The 24,027-nt window shown below is 35.7% G+C and overlaps 1 protein-coding gene across 1 annotated transcript in view; it reads left to right on the forward strand.

The window, feature by feature from the left end:
• The window catches only part of MIB1 (MIB E3 ubiquitin protein ligase 1), a gene marked incomplete at its 3' end in the record, with an annotated part of 116,853 nt that overhangs the window by 89,031 nt on the left and 3,795 nt on the right, over window positions 1–24,027 (forward strand). The window contains exons 13-19 of the mRNA XM_084252889.1: window positions 8,674–8,806; window positions 10,288–10,374; window positions 11,769–11,930; window positions 14,184–14,365; window positions 16,450–16,642; window positions 20,090–20,168; window positions 22,974–23,087. Of these exons, the coding sequence (XP_084109015.1) occupies window positions 8,674–8,806; window positions 10,288–10,374; window positions 11,769–11,930; window positions 14,184–14,365; window positions 16,450–16,642; window positions 20,090–20,168; window positions 22,974–23,087 (950 nt within the window). The remainder of the gene's footprint in view (window positions 1–8,673; window positions 8,807–10,287; window positions 10,375–11,768; window positions 11,931–14,183; window positions 14,366–16,449; window positions 16,643–20,089; window positions 20,169–22,973; window positions 23,088–24,027) is intronic.

A 24,027-nucleotide genomic window follows, 5' to 3' on the forward strand; every position in this document is an offset into this window, starting at 1 on the left:
CCATGTTGCTGCAAATTGCATGTGTTCATCTTTTTTGAATGCTGAGTAATATTCCATGGTGTAGATGTACCACATCTTCTTGATCCAGTCATCTATTTTTGGGCATTTGGGTTGTTTCCAAAGCTTGGCTATTATAAATTGTGCTGCTATAAACATAGGAGTGCAGGTGCTCTTTGGAATTGATGTTTCTGTGTCCTTTGGGTAAATACCTAGGAGTGGAATTGCTGGATCATGTGGAAGCTCTATGTTTAGTAGGTCCAGAAGTCTCCACACAGCTCTCCATAGTGGTTGGACCAGTTTGCACTCCCACCAGCAGTGCAGGAGAGTTCCTTTTTCTCCACAACCTCGCCAACATTTGTTGTTGCTAGTTTTTTTAATATGTGCCATTCTCACTGGTGTAAGATGGTATCTCATGGTAGTTTTGATTTGCATTTCCCTGATTACAAGTGATGTTGAACAATTTTTCATATGCCTGTTGGCCATTTGCATTTCCTCTTCAGAGAAGTTTCTTTTTATCTCTTCTGCCCATTTTTTGACAGGATTATTTTCTTTGTTGTTGTTGAGTCTCATCAGCTCTTTGCAGATTTTTGTGATCAGTCCTTTATCATTAGTGTTGTGTGCAAAAATGTTCTCCCAGTCTGTGGGGTTTCTCTTTATTTTGGTTATTGTCTCTTTTGCTGTGCAAAAGCTCTTTAATTTGATGTAGTCCCAGCTGTTTATCTTTGCCTTCACTATCACTGCTTTGGGTGATGTGTCTGTAAAGATGTCTTTGATGTGCATATCACGTAGTGTTTTGCCTATATTTCCTTCTATGTATTTTATGGTTTCAGGTCTTATGTCTAGTTCTTTAATCCATTTTGAGTTGATTTTTGTGTATGGTGTGAGGTAGTGGTCAAGCTTCATTCTTTTGCATGTAGCGACCCAGTTTTCCCAGCACCATTTATTAAACAAACTTTCTTTGCTCCAGTGCATAGTCTTTGCTCCTTTGTCAAAGATTAGTTGACCCTAAATCTGTGGGTTTATTTCTGGATTTTCTATTCGATTCCATTGGTCTGTGTGTATGTTCTTGTTCCAATACCATGTAGTTTTGATGATTATGGCTTTGTAGTATAATTTGAAGTCTGGGAACGTAATGCCTCCATTCCCTTCTTTTTTTTTTTCAGGAGAGCTTTGGCTATTCGGGGTTTTTGGTCAGCTGAATTTTGTACTTATAAATGACATAAAATTTTCCCCCCAAGTTTATTTTTTGTTTTTCTAATTGAGGCAACATTTATTTACAATGCCGTATATGATTTAAAGGTATAGGATCACACCTTTCAGGTATATGTTATTAAACTATACTCACCACTAAGGCAACCATAGTCTTCCACCATAGTCCATTGTGTTGCCATCCCTCTTGTCCTCCCCCTTCTCCTCTAGTCACCTCAGTTCTACAGTCAGATTAATAGTTTTGTTTTTTTAAAATTGTTTTGCTTTTATCTGAACCTTTCTTTTGTTTTTCTGTATTTGTCATATAAGTGACATTATCTGGTATTTCTTTTCTCCTCCTAATTTACTTTGCTTAGCATAATCTCCCTCCACCATCCAGTTCCATCTATGTTGCCAAAAATGGCAAGTTTATCTTTTTTATAGTTGAGCACCATTCCATTGTATGTATGAATATGTGTGTATGTGTGTATACGTACATACATACATGCATGCATACATACATACACACACCACATCTTCCCAATCCACTCATTTATCTTTGGGCACTTAGGTTGTCTCCTCAGTTTGGCTAGTATAATAGTGCTTAATAAACATGGGAGTTCAAGTTTCCCTTAGAATTAATGTATATTTTTTTAAAGATTATTTATTTATTTATACAAGCACTGGGTACATTCAGAAGCTCAGGAGGGTGAGAGAATTCACCAGAGCCAGAGCGGGGAGCAGAGCAGGCAGAAGGAACGAAGTACACTGCTGAGGGGAGCAGCGAGTGGCAGGAGAGGTCTGTGCACCATGCGGGACCCTTCTCCAGTGGCCGGGGAGCAGCCGGGGATCAAACCGGTGCTGCAGAAGCTGCTGGCAGCTTTACAACCCAGTGCTCAACTGCTGTGCCACCGGGGAGGCCTCTTGGTTTTTTTTTTTTTTTTTTTTAGATATATTTATTTATGCATACCAGAATGGGGGTACAGGCCAGAGTTGCGGGTGGTGAGAGGATTCACCAGAGACAGAGTGGGGAACAGAACAGGCAGATAGACTGAAATACACTGCTGAGGGGAGCAGTGAGTGAGTCAGGAGAGATCTGCTGCCCCCTGTGGTTTGCTCCCTGGCTGGGTATCGAACTCATGCTGCAGTGGCTGCAGTTAGCTTCATAGGTTGAGTCTTAACCCCTTGCCCCACCAGGGAGGCCCAATGTATTTGTGTTTTTTGGTTAGATACCCAAGAGTGGAATTGATGGGTCAAATAGTAGATTCATTTTTAATCTTTCGAGAAACCTCTATATTGCTTTCCATAAGGGCTGCACCATCTGCATTCCCACCATGCCTTTGCCAACATTTGTTGTTTCTGGTTTTTGTTCTTTGTTCTTTTTTTTTTTTAATATGGGCCAGTCTCACAGGAGAGAGGTGCTATTGGTATCTCATTGTGGTTTAAATTTCTATTTCCCTTACAATAAGTGATAGTGAACACTTTTCATATGCCTGTTGGCCATCTGTATATCTTCTTTTGAGAGCTGCCAACTGTACAGTAGCTGCCAGCTACTCTTCTGCCCATTTTTTGATTGGGCTGTTTTTTTTTTTTCTTCATTTTTTTGAGTTATGTGAGTTATTTGTAGATCTTTGATATCAACCCCTTGTTGCTTATATGGGGTACACATATTTTCTCCCATTAAGTAGGGTGTTTTTTGATGTTGGTTATGGTTTCTTTTGCTGAACAGAGCTTTTCATTTTGATGTGGTCCCAGTTGTTTGATTTCTTTGTTGTTGGAGACTTATCTGTGAAGACATCATAGAAACTTAATTCATGAAGTTGAATTCATGAACATTGCGTATGTTTTCTCCTTATACATTTTATGGTTTCAGGTCTTACGTACAAGTCTTTTATCCATTTTGAGTTAATTTTTGTGTTTGGTGTGAGAAAGTGATGTAGTTTCATTATTTTGCATGTGACTATACAAATTTCACATTACCATTTAATTTTTCCTTTCTCCAGTGTATACTCTTGACTCCTTTATCATAGTTTACCTCCATATAAATTTATTTTGGGGTTTTCAGTTCTGTTCTATTGGTCTGTGAGTCAGTTTTTGATAAGTACCATACTGTTTTTGATAATTACAGATTCTTAATATAGTTTGAAGTCTGGAAGAGTGTTATCACTCCTCTTCCTTTTTTGGGGGGGGGGGTCAGGATTACTTAAGATCTTTTGTGGTTCTGTATGAATTTCAGTAATGTTTGTTCTGTATCTTTGAAGAATGCCATTGAAACTGTGATAGGGATTGCTCTGTTTATTGCTTTAGGTAAGGTGGCCATATTAACAAAGTTAATTCTTCCAATTCATGACCAGACAATATCTTTCCATTTCTTTCTGTCATCTTCTATTTCTCTTAACAACGTATTATACTTTTCATTGTACAGATTCTTTACCTCCTTTGTTAAGTTTGCACCTAAGTATCTCATCTTGTTGCTGTGATTGTAAATGGGATTGTTTTCTTGATTTTTGCAGGCTGCCACTTTGAATACTGATTTGTTGTTTTAATTAGTTTTTCGTGGAGTCCAAGGCTTTCTGTTTATTATATCATTTGCAGATAGTGGTAGTTTTTCTTCTTCTTTCCCAATTTGCAATTCTTTTATATCTTTCTTTTGCTAAGACTTCTAATACTTTTTTTTAAGATTTATTTTGTTAGGCATACAAGAAGTGGGGTACAGGCTAGAAATGTGGGGGGGGGGGAGTGTTGAGAGGATTCACCAGAGACAGAATGAACAACAGAACGGGTGGATTAACTGAAATACACTGTTGAAGAGAGCAGCAGGTGAGTCAGGATAGGTCTGCTGCATCATGTGGGTAGCTCCCTGGCCAGGTATTGAACTTGTACTGCAGTGGCTGTGGATATCTTCATCGGTTGTGTCTTAACCCCTTGCCCCACCAAAGAGGCCCACTATGTTGAGTAGTAGTAGTGAAAGTAATGAAAGTAGTGGAAGTAGTGAAAGATATGTACCAGATCTTATTTTGTGTGTGTGTGTGTGTAAGCCTCGAGAGAGATTTGTCTATTTTGTTTATTATGTATTGGCATATGGTCTTAGTACTGCTTTTGCTGTTTCTCATAGGTTCTGGTACACTGTGTCCTCATTTTCATTTGTATCAAGGTATTTTTTAAATTTCTTCTTTGATTTCCTCATTAAACCAATAGTCATTCAGTAATGTGTTGTTCAATCTTCACATAGTAGAGGTTTTTTCTGCTTTCTTTTTGTCATTGAAGTCTAGTTTGATACCATTGTGATCAGAGATGTTACTTGATATGATTTCAGTCTTCATGAATTTATTGATACTTGCTTTGTGACCCAATATATGGTCTGTCCTGGAGAAGGGCCTATGTGCATTTGAGAAGAATGTATATTTAGCTTTTTTGGAGTATAGTGCTTTAAAAATGTCTTTTAAGCTCATGTGGTCTAGTTACTCTTTAATTTTTTTTATTGAGATAACTTTGATTTACACTGTTGTTTGTATTTTAGAAGTATAGGATATCCCTGTTTAGGTGTGGTTATCAAACTGCACCAAGCACCCAAAACTCCATAGTCTACTACCATAGTCCATTATAATCCCTCTGCACTTGCTTCTAATTCCTTTTTTTTTTTTTAAAGATTTATTCATTTATTTATACAAGCACTGGGTACAGTCAGAAGCATGGGAGGGTGAGAGAATTCACCAGAGCCAGAGCGGGGAACAGAACAGGCAGAACCACGAAATATACTGCTGAGGGGAGCAGTGGGCAGCAGGAGAGATCTGCGCGCCATATGGGACCCTCGCCATCGGCCAAGGATCGAACTGGTGCTGTAGAGGTTGTGGGCAGCTTTGCAGCCCGGTGCTCAACTGCTGTGCCACCAGGGGAGGCCCCCCCTTTTTAAAGATTTATCTATTTATTTATTTATTTATTCAATAACTGGAGTCCAGGCCAGAGGTGCAGGAGGATGAGAGGATTCACTAGAGACAGAGTGGGGAACAGAACAAGCAGACGGACCGAAAGCATTGCTTAGGGGAGCAGCGGGTGCGAGACAGGAGAGGTCTGCCGTGCCATGTGGGAATCTCCCTGGCCGGCCAGGAATTGAACTCATGCTGTAGAGGCTGTGGACAGCTTCACAGGGCTGTGCTCAATCCACTGCACCACCAGGGAGGCCCTCTTCTAATTCTTTTTTAAAGGCTGTTGTATCCTTTTTTTTTTTGGGTCTCATTGATCTGTCCATTGGTAAAAGTGGGCTGTTGCAGTGTTATTATTGTGTTATTGCCAATGTTTGTTTTCAGATTTGGTAATAATTACCTTAGGTATTTTGATGGTCCTTCATTTAGTGAATATGTATTGATGAATGTTATATATGCTGATGTATTATTGTTCCCTTAGTTATATAGTATGTCCATCCCTATCTTTTGTTACCTTTTTAGCTAAAATCTATTTGATCTGATATAAATATGGCTATACTTGCCTTTTTTTGGGTCCCATTTCCTTGTAGGATTGTTTTGCAACCCTTTATTTTGAGTCTTCATTTATTTTTGGAATGCAGGTTTGTTTCCTGGTTAAAGGAGATATTTGGGTTTTGTTTTGTGATTCAATCAGTTATTTTTGTGCCTTTTGATTAGTGAGTCCAATCTATTTACATTTAGGGTGGTTATGATATATGAGGGTCTGCTACTCATTTTTTGTTTAGTTTTTTGGTTCTAGTATCTTATTCATTTTTTTCTGGATATTTTTCTCTTTGATTTAGATTTGAGAGCTCCTTTCAACATTTTTTGTTAGGTAGATTTAGTTTTGGCAAATTCCTTTAGTTTCTGTCCTTTTATTCTCCCTCATATCTGAAGGAGAGTCTTACAGGATATGGTATTCTCATCTGGCAGTTTTAAGTATTTTGAATACATCATTCCATTTTTCCCTTGCCCATAGTGTTTCTTTAGAGAAGTCAGATGTAAGTGTGATGGGGATATCTTTACAGGTTATCAGCTTCTTTCCTCTAGCCTATTTCAGTATTCTCTTGAACTCTTGGGAGTTTCACAGTTATGTGTCTTGGTGTAGGTCTCATTACATTTAGGTGATAAGATATTCTTTTCACTTCATGTACTTGTATATTTCCTTCTCCAGGTTTGAGGTATTTTCCTCTATTCCTTTTTTGAATTTTTTCTGTGTTTCCTTTTCTTCCTCCCGCTTTTGGGATGTGCCTTATTCTTGTATTCCCTTTCCTTGTGGAATTCAATCATTCTTGAGGTGTTTCTTTATGGTTTTTTAAATTCATAGTTCTCTTTTTTCTTACACCTGGATCCTTTGTGCATTACCATCTGAGAGGGCACTGATTATATCTTCTGTTTGGTCTGTCCTACTTCCATAACTTTCTGTAGAATATCTATTGATCTTTTAGTATCCTGTATCTGCATTATTTTCATAAGCTTCATTTTCTGTCTTCTGTTAATTAATTTTTATTTCTCAGGACATTCATTTGTTTTTCTGTCTTTTTGTTTTTGATCATCTTCCATGTCTTTATGGTTGGATTCCAGAGATTTATCTCTTTTCTGGGGGATAATTTCTTTGAGGAATAAGGGTGCTACTTGTTGTATTTTTCTATCTTTCCACTTTGTAGCTTCCTAGGATGCTGGTTTACCATCTGTTCTAAGGATGCAGAACTTCCACTTTTCCAGCAAATGGCACTGTATATTGGGGAGAACTGATCTACAGCTGTTGAATTGGCATGGGGGGAGTCCTGGAGGATTCAGTCAGTGGTGAAAGTAGTAAGCAAGAGTGACTTTTGTTTTTTGTGCTGCTAAATGCTCTCCTCTCTGCCTTTCCAGAATTGCATCTCTGTAGTCTGGGGTTGTGCTGTTAGCTTTCACCGGGTCAGTTTGAGTTCAGAGGGGTACCAGAAGGGAGTTACATTCTACATCCTGCCTTTACTGGGGATCTGGCCCACCTGGGATACCCAAACTCCTCTGTACTAATCTACTTCCATACTAATCATCTCTCTCCTCCCCAGGGCTGTCAGCCAAACATTGGAACACAGCTGTAAGATAAGCACTGCAGGCTCCATCCCCATGTGCAGTCTTTAGGCATCTCTCTCCCCCTACTTTTTGTTGTATGGAGTAGAATTTCCTGAGTGTCTCTTCTGATGTGGTCAGCATTGGTCTCCAGTTTCTAATAGGTGCCCTAGTGTGTACCAGGTCTTGGGACCCTTTTGGATCAGTGCCCCTGTGGGGTATTTTCAGATTGTCCAGCAGCCTGAAGCCTTCTTCCATTCTCCACCATCAAATTTTTTTTTATTATTTTATATATTTTTTACATCATTCTTCATTTTTATACAATGGATGTTTTATCATCTCAGGTTTAGTCCCCGTGGAATTCCCAACACCAATTCACCCATGTACCATCACCATAGTCCCTTGTGCTCTTTCCACTCCTGTTTTGATCCAACTCCCTCCTCCCCCCCGTAGAATTTCTCTGGTTTATAGCTGCCTGTTGATTTTGATTTTTACTTTATTATGATTATTTTTTTTCCTGATCCCTTATTTGGATCCTCTACATTCCTCCTCCTATAAGTGAAACTATGTAGTATTTTTCTTTTTCTTTCTGGCTTATTTCACTGAACATGATCCCTTCCAGCTCCATCCCTTCCAGCTGTGAATGACATCAGTTTATCTTTTTTGATTACTGAGTAATATTTCATTGTGTATGTATACCACATCTTCTTGATCCAATCATCTATTTTTGGGCATTTGTGTTGTTTCCATAGCTTACCTATTGTAAATAGTGCTGCAATAAACATGGGTGTTCAGGTGTCCTTTTGCATTAATGTTTTTGTGTCCTTTGGGTAGATTCCTAGAAGTGGAATTGCTAGATCACATGGAAGCTCCATTTTTAGCAAGTTGAGGAATCTCCATATATCTTTCCATAGTGGTTGGACCAGCAGTGTAGGAGAGTTCCTTTTTCTGCACATCCTCGCTAATATTTGTTGTTGCTAGTTTTTTTAATATGTGCCATTCTCACTTCCACCATCAAATTTTTAACTCTGAAGTTCATGATAATCTGTCACCTACATAATCTGTTGCAGTAGTCACTATTTTTCCTGCTTTGTTTTCACCTGGCTGTTCTTTAATCCCTCTTTCATTAATAAATATTATTTACATAGAACCTAAGAAATTCTGGAAAGTCAGTTTTCTTTTCCTTTTTAAGGGTATGTTTCTTTCCTCTTTTTTTTTTTTTTTGGTCCTCTTATAATGTTCTGTCATTATTGCATGTCTTTTCTGTTTTGAGTCTGTTCCCCCAAATAGTGATAGTTTGTCTCACTTGAGATATAGAAAATTTTAATATTTAGATTCTAAGGGCATAATTTTATTTAAATAGGAATATTTTCCTTTGATTTTAAAAGCTTATTTTGAATATTTTTCTAGAAAATATAAGTATCAATTGATGTCAGTTTCAATGTAATGTTAATTCTAATTTCAGTGCAATGCGCGTTTTACTGTCTAAATTACCAAGACCTTGGATTGTGGATGAGAAGAAAGATGATGGTTATACCGCTTTACATCTCGCTGCCCTTAATAATCATGTAGAAGTGGCTGAACTATTGGTACACCAGGTAGGAAAAACATTTGAATAACTTTTAACAAGTTTGGATAATTGCCACTCATTCATTTAATACTTTATCAACTACTGTTAATAGATTACAGTAAAACCAACAATGATACAGATTCAGTTGTAGTGCATAATTTAGTCTTCTGCCTAACATTGGTTCTTAAATGGAGGGAGGAGTGTGTATGTGTGTTTCTCAGTCCCAGTGTTCCCTCTGCACTGTTTTCCTGGATTGTTCCAATGAAATGGAAATGGGATTTCCAGAACTCCTGCCATTGTTGTGGGAGTATCAGTTAATCCAGGATTAAGAGTCATCATGTTTATATTTAAACCTATAGGCCAGATGCCATCAGGTACACGCCAGGATCTGGGGATTCAGTTCATGACTACTGCTGGACCCTGGATCCATGGCTGAATAGTCCACACAGACATGTCTTAGTCATTTCATTCATCTCAGAAAGAAGGTGATTCCACATTTTTATAAGATTGAATGTTTTGGTGATACTACTTACTGTAGTTTATGATGTGCATAATCAGCAAAATTTGAAATATCTTGCTTAAACATATGCCACCAGAAAATTCTCTGATCCTAATTTGTAATCTAGTTAAAAAGATGAAACAGGACCTCCATGGTGGCACAGGGGTTAAGACACAACCTATGAAGCTGTCTGCTGCTGCTTTAACACGAGTTTAATCCCCGGTTCAATCCCCAGCTATCTACATGGTGCAGCAGACCTCTCCTGACTCGCCCGCTGCTCACCTCAGCAGTATATTTCAGTCAATCTGCCTGTTCTGTTCCCCATTCTGTCTCTGGTAGATCCTCTTACCCCCCACACACCTCTGACCTGTACCCCAGTTCTTGTATGCATAAATAGGTAAATCTTAAAAAAAAAGGATGAAACATCTAAAAATTTTAGTAAATAGTACATATGTGAATTATATACATTATGTGCTATCAATAGATCATAAGATGGACACTCCCTAAGCTACAAAAGTTTAAAAAGTTCAAGTTAAGCTACCTTTCCCCTGTCATTTTAAGCTTTTATTAAAATTACTGCTCTTAGAAGTATTGTTGATTGTAATAATTTCTTTTTCATCCAAAATCCAAGTAACTAACCTTCTGTCAATTTCATTTTGTCTTGATTATTGTTGCTTTATAGTAAGTCTTAAAATCAGAGTCCTCTAACTTTGTTGTTCTGAGAATTACTTTGATATTCTATATCTTTTGATTTTCTACATCAATTTTAGAATTAGATTGTTAGTTCCTATGAGTTTTCTCTTGTACATACTAAATTTATCTTTACGTAGTTTATTTTGATGCTGTAGTAAATTGTATTGCTTTAAAATTGAAAATTTCCTATTACATATCATTAGGAGAGGAAAGTAGTCAATAGTGTCCAGTGTTTTTCATTTCTCATGAAGTGTTAGTTTTTAGTGTTCTTTACTGTTAACAAATTTTAACTATGAAACTTCATTCTTTTTCTTCAGGGTAATGCAAACCTGGATATCCAGAATGTGAACCAACAAACTGCCCTACACCTTGCTGTTGAAAGACAGCATACCCAGATTGTGAGGGTAAAGTATTTACTAATATGAATTTTAGCTTACAATATCCTTTAAGCCAACAGATTTCTACAACATTTTGGAAATTTAAATGATACACTGTTTGATTTCTGAAAAGCCATTGTTAGAGTGTCAGATTAGAGTTGTAATTTGTATTTGAAGAGTTTGTATTTGTATTTTAAGAGTTCCAATTTGTATTTAAGATTTGAAATCTTAAAAATGAAATTCAGTTTTATTTTGTTGCCACATTTGTGAATACCCACAATATGTCAGATAATTTCACAGTAACATGTATTAGTTGTCAAAAGTACACTCCTTCTTATTTGTATAATTGAGAGCAGACTGTAATAATTGCACATTTGCAGCATTGATTCAAAACAATGAAATATATATTTTAGTTTTTCTAATCTGGTGATTGCAGAAGAAAATATTTGAATTTTGTAGAATTATTTTACAATTATTTTGTATAAAGCCAGTGATTTTATGAATCAGCAGCATCAGCATCACTTGGTACTTGGTAGAGAAGTAAATTCTTGGGCCTTGCCTCAGACTAAGTGAATTGAAACCTCTGTGTGGGAACTAGCAACCTATGGTTTGACTAGCCCTCTGGGAAATCCTCATGCATATTCAAATTTGACAAACACTGATCTAGATGACATTTTATGTAACCTTTTTTCCAACAAAGGGGATAATTTGCCAAGACAAAGTATGACCATATGCTTGAAATTAATTTTATGTTTGGTGTTTTACTAAAACTGATAGCCTATGTAGAAAGGATTAGGAAAATTACTGCAGCACCATAAACAAAGTCTTGAACTTACATCTACTTCATAAATCACCTACTGATGTGTATCAGTTTTGCATTTCATGTAAGAGGTTATTTTTTGACTAACACTTCACATTTATTAATATCTGAAATTCTTCTTGCTAAAAATTTTTCAATTATCCTTGATATGTAGTATTTTCTCATGACCAGATATTTGGAGAAAATTAACCAAAGAAAAGGGAACAAATAATAATGGTTGCTTGTTTGTTTAAATGGTGGAAGACTTTTTAACATGTGATTTGGTGATATTGAAAGTATCCATTTGAAATTTAAAGGAGAAAAATATGCCCCAAGTTTCCCCCAGTTACCTTGATCTTAGAGTGGGTGAATTAAGCTGCACATTGTTTTTCATTTCTTTCTGTTTTCTCTAATTCATTATGTATGAATAACCAGAGCTCATTGCCATTTGTAAGGAACCACAGGGATATAGAAAAGTGGAAAGCAAATACATAAATTAATTAGCCTTAGTGGCAGCCCCTTTAGGTAGTTCAGGACACCCTCATTGTTACTGTAGATATATTGTAATTTCTTGTGGGCATGGATACTTTAGCAAAATGAGATGGGTGTCTTTCTTTTGTAGCTTTTGGTCCGTGCAGGTGCCAAATTAGATATTCAGGATAAGGATGGGGATACTCCTTTGCATGAAGCTCTGAGACACCACACTTTGTCTCAGCTACGGCAGCTTCAAGATATGCAAGATGTGGGGAAGGTGGATGCTGCTTGGGAGCCATCCAAAAATACAGTGAGTAAAGATAAACTTTTAATTCAGAATTGGTGGCAGTATCTTTTAATGTATGATATTACATTTACAGCTAATTTAATCTGCATCTGATGAAATACTTTATTATTCTTACCATGAGTTATTTGATCCCTCCTTTATTTACTTTAGCCATTTGTGTGTGTGTGTGTGTGTGTGTGTGTGTGTTTGTAGTAGTAGTAGTAGTATCTTGTGTCTGTTAAAACTTGTGTTCTTTATATTGTTGAGCTGTTTGTTCGCTTACTGTTGAGTTTTGAGAGTTCTTTATGTAATTGATATACAAGTTCTTTGTCAGATATGTCATGTGCACATATTTTTCCCCAGTCTGTAGCTTGTTTTTCATTCTCTTAATAGTTTAATTTTGGAAAGCAGGAGTTCTTAATTTTGATGAGTCTAATTTTAATCAACATTATCTTTTTTTTAATATTATTTTTTTATTTATACAAGCACTGGGTACAGTCAGAAGCGTGGGAGGGTGAGAGAATTCACCAGAGCCAGAGCAGGGAGTAGAACAGACAGATTGATGAAATACACTGCCGAGGGGAGCAGCGGGTGGCAGGAGAGGTCTGTGTGCCTTGTGGGACCCTCACCCGGTGGCCGGGGATAGAACCGGTGCTGCAGAGGCTGTGGGCAGCTTCACAACCCAGCGTTCAATCTCTGCACCACCGGGGAGGCCCAATATTATCTTTTTTTAATCAATAATTTCTTTCATTGTGCTTTTTGTGTCCTATCTGAGAAATTTTTTTTTAAAAGATTTATTTATTTATGCATGTAAGAGCTGGGGCACAGGCCAGAGATGCCGGGGGCAAGAGGACTCACCAGAGACAGAGAAGGGAACAGAACAGGCAGACTGACTGAAGTACACTGCTGAGGGGAGCAGCGGGCAAGTCAGGAGAGGTCTGCTTCGCCATGCAGGTTTCTCCCTGGCCAGCCGGGAATTGAACTCATGCTGCAGAGGCCTCAGGCTGCCTCATAATGTAGTGCTCAACCCCCTGCGCCACCAGGGAAGCCCAATCTGAGAAATTTTTGCCTAAGCCAAGGTCATTAAGGTTTTCTCCTATTTTGTACTAGAAGTTTATAAGGTTTTATCTATTATATTTAGATATATAATTCCCTTTGAGTTAATTTTTATATATAGTATGAAATATGGCTCAAAGTTCATTTTTTTCTCTTGCGGATATCCAGTTGTTCCAGCACTACTTGTTGAAATGACTATTTTTCCCTAATGAATTGCTTGTTGTACCTTTATCTGTAACCAACTCGGTATATATGTGAAGTCTTTCTGGATACTGTATTCTGTTCTATTGATCTCTGTCTTTAGCTATGTGATGCCAACCCCACTGTCTTTAATTATTATAGTTTTAAAATAAATGTTCAAATCAGGTAACTTTCTTCTTTCTTCATCTTCTTTTTCAAAGGTGTTTGACTATTCTGAGCCCTTCACATTTGTATATAAATTTTTAAATCACTTTTAAGAATGTGAAGGGGTTTTGAGACCAAAATGTTTGACAATTGCTGCCTTTCTATATGACTATGGGTAAATTCTTTAATTCCTACATTCCTCATTTTTCTCATTTAAAAAGAGGGCAGGGAAGAGTAACTACCTCCATAACGTTGTAAAGATTAAATGAGTTTATTCATGGAAAGTGTTTAAAGTAGTACTTGGTCCACTATAGATGCTCCATAATGTTAGTAATTATTATCACTGTTTTCAGATGTTTGAATCAGTATCTCAGATGATATTTATCATAATCTGATTTGTTAATTCTGTTTTTTTGAAGGTGTTGGTTCTTTTCTCATTTGTCCTCCCCTTTGTAGTTTTTCAAGTCTCTAGCATATGCAGGGCCAAATAGAATAGGAAAAAGTGCTATTTTCTGAGTATTTCAATCAAGTCTTGTTCTTGAGTCTTATTGATCTTAACTGACCTGAAGTCTCATTATGGTCCTGTGTTATTCCTGAATTGCCACATAGTTGAGGTAGCTATCTGGTTAATTTGAGACCTCTTTGGTCTACCTCTAAAACTGGAGAATAGTTTGGTTCTCAAACTATATGCCTAAGAAAGTTGGGGGAAGGAGGAAGGAAGAATAAAGGTAAAGACTGCAACTCATAAGGATCTACAACATATAGACTACAAGTACTTCTCAGATATGTATTTTTACATATAATGCACACACACACTGGTAAGAATTGAAAACGGATTCTTAAAAGAAAATAATGACTGTTTTCATTTGATTTCAGTTAATAATGGGACTTGGTACTCAAGGGGCAGAGAAGAAGAGTGCAGCATCTATTGCCTGTTTCTTGGCTGCCAATGGTGCTGATCTGAGCATTCGAAATAAGAAGGGCCAATCACCTCTAGATCTCTGTCCTGATCCAAGTCTCTGCAAAGCACTGGCAAAGTGTCATAAAGAAAAAGTCAGGTTAGTATTATTTATTATCATAAAACTTAGTATACTGTATGTGAAAGTATCAAGTGGTTTCATAACAGGAGTTTTGATTACTTGAAATTGTCTGACTTTTTCTTTTTCCTTGTATTGACCTTTCCTTCCTTAAATATTTCCTACAGACAGCATGTCTCTTATTCTATATTTTCTACATTATTAAATAATATGGTTTATTCTTTATAAATCCCAAGAAACTTTAAAAAAATATTTATTTATGCATACAAGAACTGGGGTACAGGCCGGAGGTGCAGGGGGTGAGAGGATTTACCAGAGACAGAGTGGGGAGCAGAACAGGCAGAGTGAAATACACTGCTGAGCGAAGCAGTGGGTAAGACAGGAGAGGTCTGCTGTGCCATGTGGGTAGGTCCCTGGCTGGCAGGGGATTGAACTTATGCTGCAGAGGCTGCAGATAGCTTCACAGTGCTATGCTTATTTAACCCCTTGCGCCACCAGGGAGGCCCTCACCAAGAAATTCTTGTAAAGTTGTAGTAATACTGTTTCTTAGAGCAATTTACATAAAAAGAAAAATATTTCTGGTGAAATTGATGTGATTCATGTTACATGTATTTAAAGTTTTAATAAACTTTTCCAAAGCAGTTTACATGCTCACTAACAGGATTTATGTCACACAAACTCTATAATAATTCTAGCACCCTGATAGTGCCTGAGAGGCACTCAGTAAGTACTAATAAAGGACAGAAGGAATGAACAAATGAATGAATCAGTTCCTTAGGGTTTTCTCTAGAATTGATCATTTTATCTTTTCTAAAATATGTCAGTGATTTTAATTTTTTTATGAGATAACTGAACTTGTTATTATGAGGTATTTTAGACATGCGTTTTTCATCCAAATTGTGCTGTCTAACCATTATTGCCCTTTGTACCTGATTCTTGTCATTGAACATGTCATTAGTTTTCCCTTGATCTTTGTGCTCTCTTGCCTCTCTTAATTTATGTATATGATGAAATGACATCTATTTGGAATCCATGCAGAGAGCTGTGTTATAGGGAAATTAATGAAATGAAGCATATATATTTCTTAAGGAGCCCTTATGTTACAAAAAGGCAGACTGCATCAAAAACTTATTTTTTTTTAAAGATTTATTTATTCATGTATACAAAAACTGGGGTACAGGCCAGATGTGCGGGAGGGTGAGAGGATTCACCAGAGACAGAGCGGGAAACAGAACAGGCAGACTGACTGAAATACACTGCTGAGGGGAGCAGCGGGCGAAACAGGAGAGGTCTGCCCCGCCATGTGGGTATCTCCCTGGCTGGCTGGAAATCGAACCCGTGCTGCAGAAGCTGTGGATAGCTTCACAGACTGCGCTCAGCTGCCTGCGCCACCAGGGGGGGCCCTCAAAAACTTATTTATACAAGGCACTATAATTACTGCAGTGATAACATTAATTCTAGGGTACAAATGAAACTTGAGTTCTGAAGATTCTGGTAGAAACAGTATCCCTTTTCTATAACGGTAGAGTTGGTCGTATATATGTACATCTGTGATTTTTATCTATATGTGTATGTCTGTGATATCTGTCTATCTATTGATCGATGGATGGATGGATGGATGCATTCTCTCTCCTTAAGGGTATACTTAAAGAAATGTCAAAACAACAGCTGCAGTGACATACTTTCCAAAGTGACCTGTCAGTTGTGGACTCTGATGATGCTCATTCTGTCTATAGTTAAGATAACTAACATGGGTTCTAGTCAGGATTTTTCTTTCATTCCTCTATCTTCTGCTGCTGGTTTTATATAGAGAAAGCAGGTTCTGAGTGAAAGAAACTGTTTGTGTGAAAAATTTTTTTTGGCAAGTTTTTCAGTATGAAAGTTGAATAGTAAATATGTAAAGATACAGAGATGTATATAAGTAGAAAAATAAAGTATACTGTGTTTTATTTATAGATGTTAAAATTTAATTTTTTAACATAACTAAAGCTGTTTTTATGTTTACTGATGATGTTCTAGGTTCTAGGTATTTTTAAAAATTTTTCCATGAATTTGTACTAGAAATATTTTGATAGGCTTAATTAGAGATATTTTCTTTTTACTAGTGGTCAAGTGGGTTCTCGAAGTCCCTCTATGATTAGCAATGATTCTGAAACCTTAGAAGAGTGCATGGTGTGCTCAGATATGAAAAGAGATACACTTTTTGGTCCATGTGGACATATTGCTACCTGTTCTTTATGTTCTCCACGAGTCAAGAAATGCCTCATCTGCAAAGAACAGGTTCAATCCAGGACAAAGGTAATATATTTTTAATACAGTATTTTACTATTTTACAAAGTTTTTTGAGACTATAGTTAATGATAAATAAGAAACTATGATGCCATGTGTTTAATTTTTTTTCCTAAGAATGACTTAAAATAGAAAAGTACTTACACACTTATCAAGAGACAATGGTGAATTTTTCTTTAAATGTAAAACTATAGTAGTTAAAAAAGTAATCTATTTGTTTTCAAAACCCCTTATAATCTAAATATGTATTTTTAGTTTGTATTGTAGTCAATTGTACATCGCACCTTTTTTGAGTTGCATAGGCGGCTTTCTATTGAATTCATCTTTGTGAAACACCAGTTGGTTTTCTTTAGTGGAATGTCACACATTCTTCATTTGTTTGATTGTTTTGTCATGGTATTTAATTTGTTTCTCTGTCCTCTCTATGTGTTTCCTATAAACTGAGAGTTAGATCTAATGGCTTGATTAGGATCAGCTTAAACCTTTCTGGCATGAAAACTTCACAGATGATACAACTTATTTCCTATTATGTTCCACCAGTAGTCAGATAAAGTTGTCTCATTCTGCAATTACCAATGGACAAATTCTGTATCCACTGCACTTTTTAATCTCACCTCACTCTGCTTTTTGAGAGGTATTATTCTTCTTTGGGTTTTCGGTTTTATTCTTTTCCCATGTAACTTTGTGCTTTATCATTGATTATACTGTCTTTCTCATTTGGTTTACCGAAATAATGGATTTTCCTTTTTAGTTTTAACAATGTGTGTGTATATATGTATGTGTGTTTAAAGTTAGATTTAACTTTCTTAAAAATGATTTCTGTCAGGGTAAGTAGTTTAAATCACAAGGTATGTTGGTTTCCTTTGGTCTCACTTATAAAGCGTATACTTTTTTCCATTCATTTCTTTTTCTTCTTTTCATGTTTTATAAGCTTCATTAATTAGAAAGGAACTGGCATTAATTCTCACTGTATGTCTCATTATATATCCTGCTAGTGATTATTACATTTTCTTTCATAAGGAACCTTCTAACACTACATGTTTTTATGCTCCAAATGAATGAAATTTTTGACCCAAGAAAAGATTCAATTTTGGGGAATAGGAGTACTAATACTGACTGCTTTTCCTCTATTTGTGCAGATGAAGAGAATGAACTAAGAACAACTTATTGTCTGCCTAACACTCTGTTGGCATTTTATAGGTATTATACCAGTGTCAAACTTACTAATAAATAAATGTGGATCATTCAACTTGGTATTTACAATTTGTTTAGTTACCTGCTAACAATGTAACAATTTAGAAGAATATCTGAAAAAGTAACAATTTAAGCCATTCTTTTTTTTTTTATATATATTGGCCTATGTATTCTGCTCTTGTGCTAGAAACGTATTAGATTCAGCCCTATTTCTGTAGTAAAGACAGAAATTACACATAATGATTCCTTATTAAAAATTTGTTATCTCTTTGCAAATTATGACTTAGGTTACAAGCTACTCTTCATATGGATCTATAGGTACTTTAAGAGAGATATAAAGTGAGTTGAAAGACCTTAATTTGACAAAAGCAGATTCTCAAATGTGGAATGATCCTCATTGGTCAACTAGTCCAATTCTATTATGTACACTTGGAAAACTTGAAGCTCAAAGAAGTGCATTGACAATTGGGGCTTTAACACAAGTCTTTCAATTCTTAAGTATTTGTTTTTTTCCCACTGTGTTAAGAAGCACAGACAAAATTACAAGCAACCTTTACAAGGGAAGTTAATGAAACAGGGAAAAGGAGAGAAAGGAATATGCTATCATTTCTTTTTTAGATCACTTTGAGTTCTAAGAATTAATTAACTTTCAGCTTCATTTTTTTTTTTAATTACAGAGTTTTCAAACCTGTAGAAAAGTGCTAAAGCTAATGTAACTGCCAAATATACTTGACTTGTCATAGTGGTTGCAGTCTTTGAATGTAAAGAAATAGTGACCCCAAGTGGTTAAAGGATAATGGACATTCTTACTGAAGATAAAACAAATGATAGAACTAGTATTTGGAGGGAGGGAGAATAAACATGCTTGGAATTTTTTAGCAATTAAGGAAATTCAAATAAACTATGAATTATTATCAAACAAATAAAAAAAGTAAATTGAAAAAATGCTAGCCAGAAAAAGTGAAATGGGCATTTCTCATATTCAGCTGGAGGCTGAAAAATGTGTTCATGTTTTTGAGAGTCCAACCATGCTGGCATTTTGTATACAAACCTTTCCAATAAACATGGTTTGCTTTTGTAATTCCATTCCTGGGAATATAACTGGAAAAGCAAAAATGCAAATGTTATGGTTACTAGTAGGGGAATGGTTAAGTATAGGTAAATAAATCATTTTTAGATCTCTATGCTAGATTATTTTAAACTATAGACAGTTCAGCTATGTAGACAGTTATGTTGGGAATCATTAAAAAAGTCAGAACATCATTACACAGAGATCTGTGTATTGGATACTATTTTACATTGGACATTGAACTAAATACTACACATAATATGTTACTTTCTCTTTACTACTCTGGAAACAGGATGTTTTCTTTATCAGATTTAAAAAAAAAACCCTCCCACTTAAAAATGTTAGGTAATTTGTTGGTATTGGAGTGAGAATTTGAATTCAGGAATATACAGGTCTTGACCAGCTATGCCTTAGAGCTTCCTGCTGTTACACAACTATGTAAAGTCTGTGTGCTGGGAATGTTCTAGGGAAGAGAGGACCTATAAATATATGGTTGTGTAGGTGAAGTTAAAGGTGAATAGTGGTCATTATTTTTTACCAGTAATATTAACTGACCCAAATACACAGGTAAATGAGAAAGTATGTCAGAAGAGAGAAGTATAGGTAGAAGGTAAATGTGAAGTCAAGGGTGCTGCGGTGGGGGCGTAAAAGAACCAAGGTTAAGACACTCAAAAATCATTTCAAGTGGAAATGAAGAGGAGATAAAATTGAAGGAAATTATGAGTAGGTTTTGGAAGACTTGTGGCTCTAGCCAGCATAGTTTAAATCCTGGAAAAGATTGCATTGGAGTTCCTTAGATGTGGGTAAATAGTAAAATGCCCCTTGAGTCTTAGCAGTCTGGCTAGTCCAGTAAATTTTTATTTATATTGGAAATCTATTTTATCTCTGTCATTTGTTCTTTTTATTTTTCTCTCAAAAATAGTTTTTGAAAGAGAAAATTGATGTTTAGTCTAGTTTCCTTGATCAGAGAGGAAAGGGAATTTTTCTCTATCATTATTTAGAACACATAGGGTATCTAAAGTAGAAATACAACCTGGTGACCAAGAGAGTAGAAGATAGAGAAATGTGTGTTAAACTTTTGCTGTTTCTAGAGTGTTAAGAGGAAATATGTGTGGATGCAAGAGGGACTGTTGGAATTAACTAGATTTATCTGTAGATGTTGACACTTTGTGCTGTAACTTTTTTTTTGGTAGATTGAAGAATGTGTGGTATGCTCTGACAAGAAAGCAGCTGTTCTTTTTCAACCTTGTGGACACATGTGTGCTTGTGAGAGTAAGTACCCTATATAAAACATCTTAGTGTTATTATAAAAATAGAAAATGAAACAAACTTTATATTTGAATATTTTTTGGATTATTCACAAACAAAAAATTTGGTGGGCCTCTGGTACTTTCCATTCCTTTCTCTGTACTCAATGTCCATATTTCCCTCCTTGTTCCTGAGCATTAGGAAAGACTGAAGGTGCTGTGTTATACCAGCTTGAATATTGATTTCATTTGTATTAATAATAGGTGATCTCACAGTAGAAATTGACTTTAAAAAATAAACATTGAAATATTTAGTGTGGCCTTTTTTTTTCCATCTAAAATTTAGCATATCTTTATGTGTCTTTACCTTAGTATTGCTTCTGGTGTAGTTTTCCTTCTGCAGAGCCACTCACAGCAACCACTTACCCCTGTAATTTCTAGTCGTCTTAACCTTTCTTAACCTGTACGTCAGGAGAGTTTATAGAAAATTTTTCTTGTGAGAATAATATGAAAGTTTCTAAGAGATGTTTAAAAATATGTCTTAAATATATTTTCTCGAAAGCCTTTGCTTTTTATATCATACCCTTGTTCTTTTCAAGCCCATACACTATTCAGTATTAATATTTTCCTTTTCCCTTTGTTTTTCACATTTGTCATTGAAGGGTTTTAAACAAGTTTAGCAATTATATCTTATAAATGAGTCCATGGTAAAACAGGGTATTTTCTATTATAAAATAGTTTAGTAGGTGTTGATTTTTAATACAACATCTAAGTAAACTAATATATAAATGCATGATAGTTTAACTTTAGTGCTTTAAGCCTTGGTGTTTTTCCATTCTGTCTGGCAGTTCTTCAACTAAAGAAAGGATCAAGGTTTTCTACTCTAAGATCTGCCTCTGGTAACTGTTTCTGTTTACTGAAGATTTGTATAATGGCTATTTTCCACTATCGGGACACATAGAAAGAGAATTCTGTTTTAAGTAAAAAGAGCTTAGGTTCCTTAAGTTTTCAAATACCAGGGGTTAGCAAACTTTTTCTGTGAAGGGCCAAATGACAAATATTTTTGGCTTGGGCCACATGGTTTTTGTAGCAACCACTTAACTCTTTCCAAGTACTCAACTTTGCATTTTGTAACATCAGCCACAAAGACTATGTAAACAAATGGACTGGACTGTTTTCCATTACAGCTTTATGCAAAAACAGGCTCCTGGTTGGATTTGGGCTATAGACAGTGGTTTGTTGACCCCCGTCATAGACCAACATGATATTTAAAGAGACTTGAAAACTGGTTGTAATCAGTAGTTGATAACATGAATTCTAGAACCTTAATGTAATATTATTTCTAGGAGTTTTTGCATTGTTTTGCTTTAAAAGGCAGTAAGAGCAATAGGTAACTTAATAACTTTGAATGAGTGTTACTTTATTTATCTTGACAAAAACCCTATGAAACAGATTATTGTCTTCATTTTATACTTTGTTACACATTTATTTGCTAGGGAAGATGAAATTAGAATGGAAAATGTCCTCCTTTCAAGGAGCATACAGTAAAGCATTTAGTCTAGTACCCACTAATGTTAAGCAGAGTATTGGAGCCTTGAAAGAGTATAAAGTACTTTGACAAGTCAGAGGAAGGAGAGATTACAGTAAGTCTTTACTTGATAACAATAGGTTCTTGAAAAGTCCAACTTTAAATAAGATAATGTATAATGAAACCAGGTCCTCAAATAATATTGTTTTGTTCAGTATTGGTTTGGATTCATTGTTTTTTTCATCAGAATTATGATGAAATGTATTGAATGAAATGTTATTTGAGGACCTGTTATATAACCTTTTGTAGGGACTAAAGACAGGCTTTATAGAAATAATATAACAACCTAACAGTTAAAAGAACTTGAGATGATTGTGGCTATTTATTACATATGAAGGGGATTGATCATTTAAATTTAAGGAAAAAATTTGTCCTTGAAGACAAATCCCAAACTAGATTTCTACTAATATTATTTCTTACCTAGTGTACCTTACATAACCCAGTGTCAAACTCATCTCTGTTTAGACCTTGGCATAATATTAACCTTGATAATGATTCTGTTATCAGGTGGTACATAAGCTGTAAGATATGGAGTATATTTTCATGGTAAGTGCTAACAGGAAAGAATATGTTCAGGTGCTCTGTATTGTTTTATGATTAATTAACAACTTTAGATGTAAGATAGCATTAATGGTCCACAACCTATAATTGTGCCTAGTTATTTCTTCTTGAAATGAGAGAGCATTCTGCTAATCTACGACTATTAGAAAGATAGTCTATTATGAAAAAAAATGTATTTTCCTGATTGCTACATTAAAGTAGTGACTGAGCAATTTCCTTATTAGGTTATATCAATTTGATAGAGAAGGATGCAAATTCTTCAATATACTTTAGAAATTTTAGAGTTAAGCCATTTACAACAGAAAGTATTGTTAGAAAATTATCATGTGAGCATCCTTATAATTCTAGTATTAGTTGAAATTTGTAAAGCATTGTCATCCTCCTTTATTTTCAAAATTTAAGATCTTGAAATATTTATTATGTTACTAATTAAAGAAAACAGAAACCCCCTTTCACAATTTATTCTAATATGTTAGATGTCTTTATTTTCACAGTTCTGTACTCTATTATCCAAAAAAAAAATACACATCTAGAGTTGATAACATCTTAAGAGAAGAGTTGTCTTGACATAACTTGCTTAATATTTATCTCACTGAGTTTAAGTTCTAAAAATTAGCAGAGAAAGGTAGCCTTTTTGTTCATGTTCTGTCTTGTGAGAAGTGTCCTGTTGCTGTTTTCTAGACTGTGCTAACCTGATGAAAAAGTGTGTGCAGTGCCGGGCAGTAGTTGAACGAAGAGTACCTTTCATTATGTGTTGTGGAGGGAAAAGTTCAGAAGATGCCAGTGATGATATCTGTAAGTGGATTTTCTTTTCTTTTTTTTTAAGACTTATTTATTTATGCATACAAGAACTGGCCAGAGGTGCAGGGAGGTGAGAGGATTCACCAGAGACAGAGTGGGGAACAGAACAGGCAGGCAGACTGAAATACACTGCTGTGGGGAGCAGCGGGTGAGACAGGAGAGGTCTGCTGTGCCATGTGGGTAGCTCCCTGGCTGGCCGGGGATCAAACTCTTGCTGCAGAGGCTGCGGATAGCTTCATAGTGCTGTGTTTAACCCCTTGTGCCATCAGGGAGGCCCTATAAGTAGATTTTCTTAAGCATTTTCTTACTTTGCTTTCTTGTTGGGACTTGTACGAATATCACTTTTCATTTATAGTTCACTGTTCCCTATATGGCATAGGGTATAGGACTTGATCTTTAGAACAATAGTATAATTTTGTGGTGTTCTTGTCATGAAACTTGAAACTATTTTTTTCTGATTTATGAAGTGATTATAGAATTTTAAACATTAATCTGTTGAAAATCTCCCTGTATGACATAAAGAATATTGTATTCTTGCTTGAAGAAAATTTGCCTTTTTTAAAGAAGTTTAGTGTATTTTGGGGGAGAGAAATCATATTACAAATTATATAGATCATGGCCTTTTTGTCTTAATACCAATAGAGCAGAATAACAACTCCAGAGCAAATTAACTAGATTAAAAGATCAAGACTCTGGAGAGGAAAGTGGAGAAAAGAAGAAAAGATCTGGAGGAATAGTGAATTAAAAATTCCCTTCCATTTTGCAGACAATAGATCATGGCCTTTTTTTCATGGAGTTTCTCATCTCAGATCAGTAATAACAAGGAGAGATGGGCATAAGGGGAGAGGGCTAGGTTTTTGTGTGTTTTTATAAACTTCATCTAAGAGACTAAAGCTAATTGTTGCTGTCAAGGTGGTTAAAAAAATGTGGTCCC

This window comes from Talpa europaea, assembly GCF_964194135.1.
Source record: "Talpa europaea genome assembly, chromosome: 13".
In the NCBI taxonomy this organism is placed as follows: domain Eukaryota; kingdom Metazoa; phylum Chordata; class Mammalia; order Eulipotyphla; family Talpidae; genus Talpa; species Talpa europaea.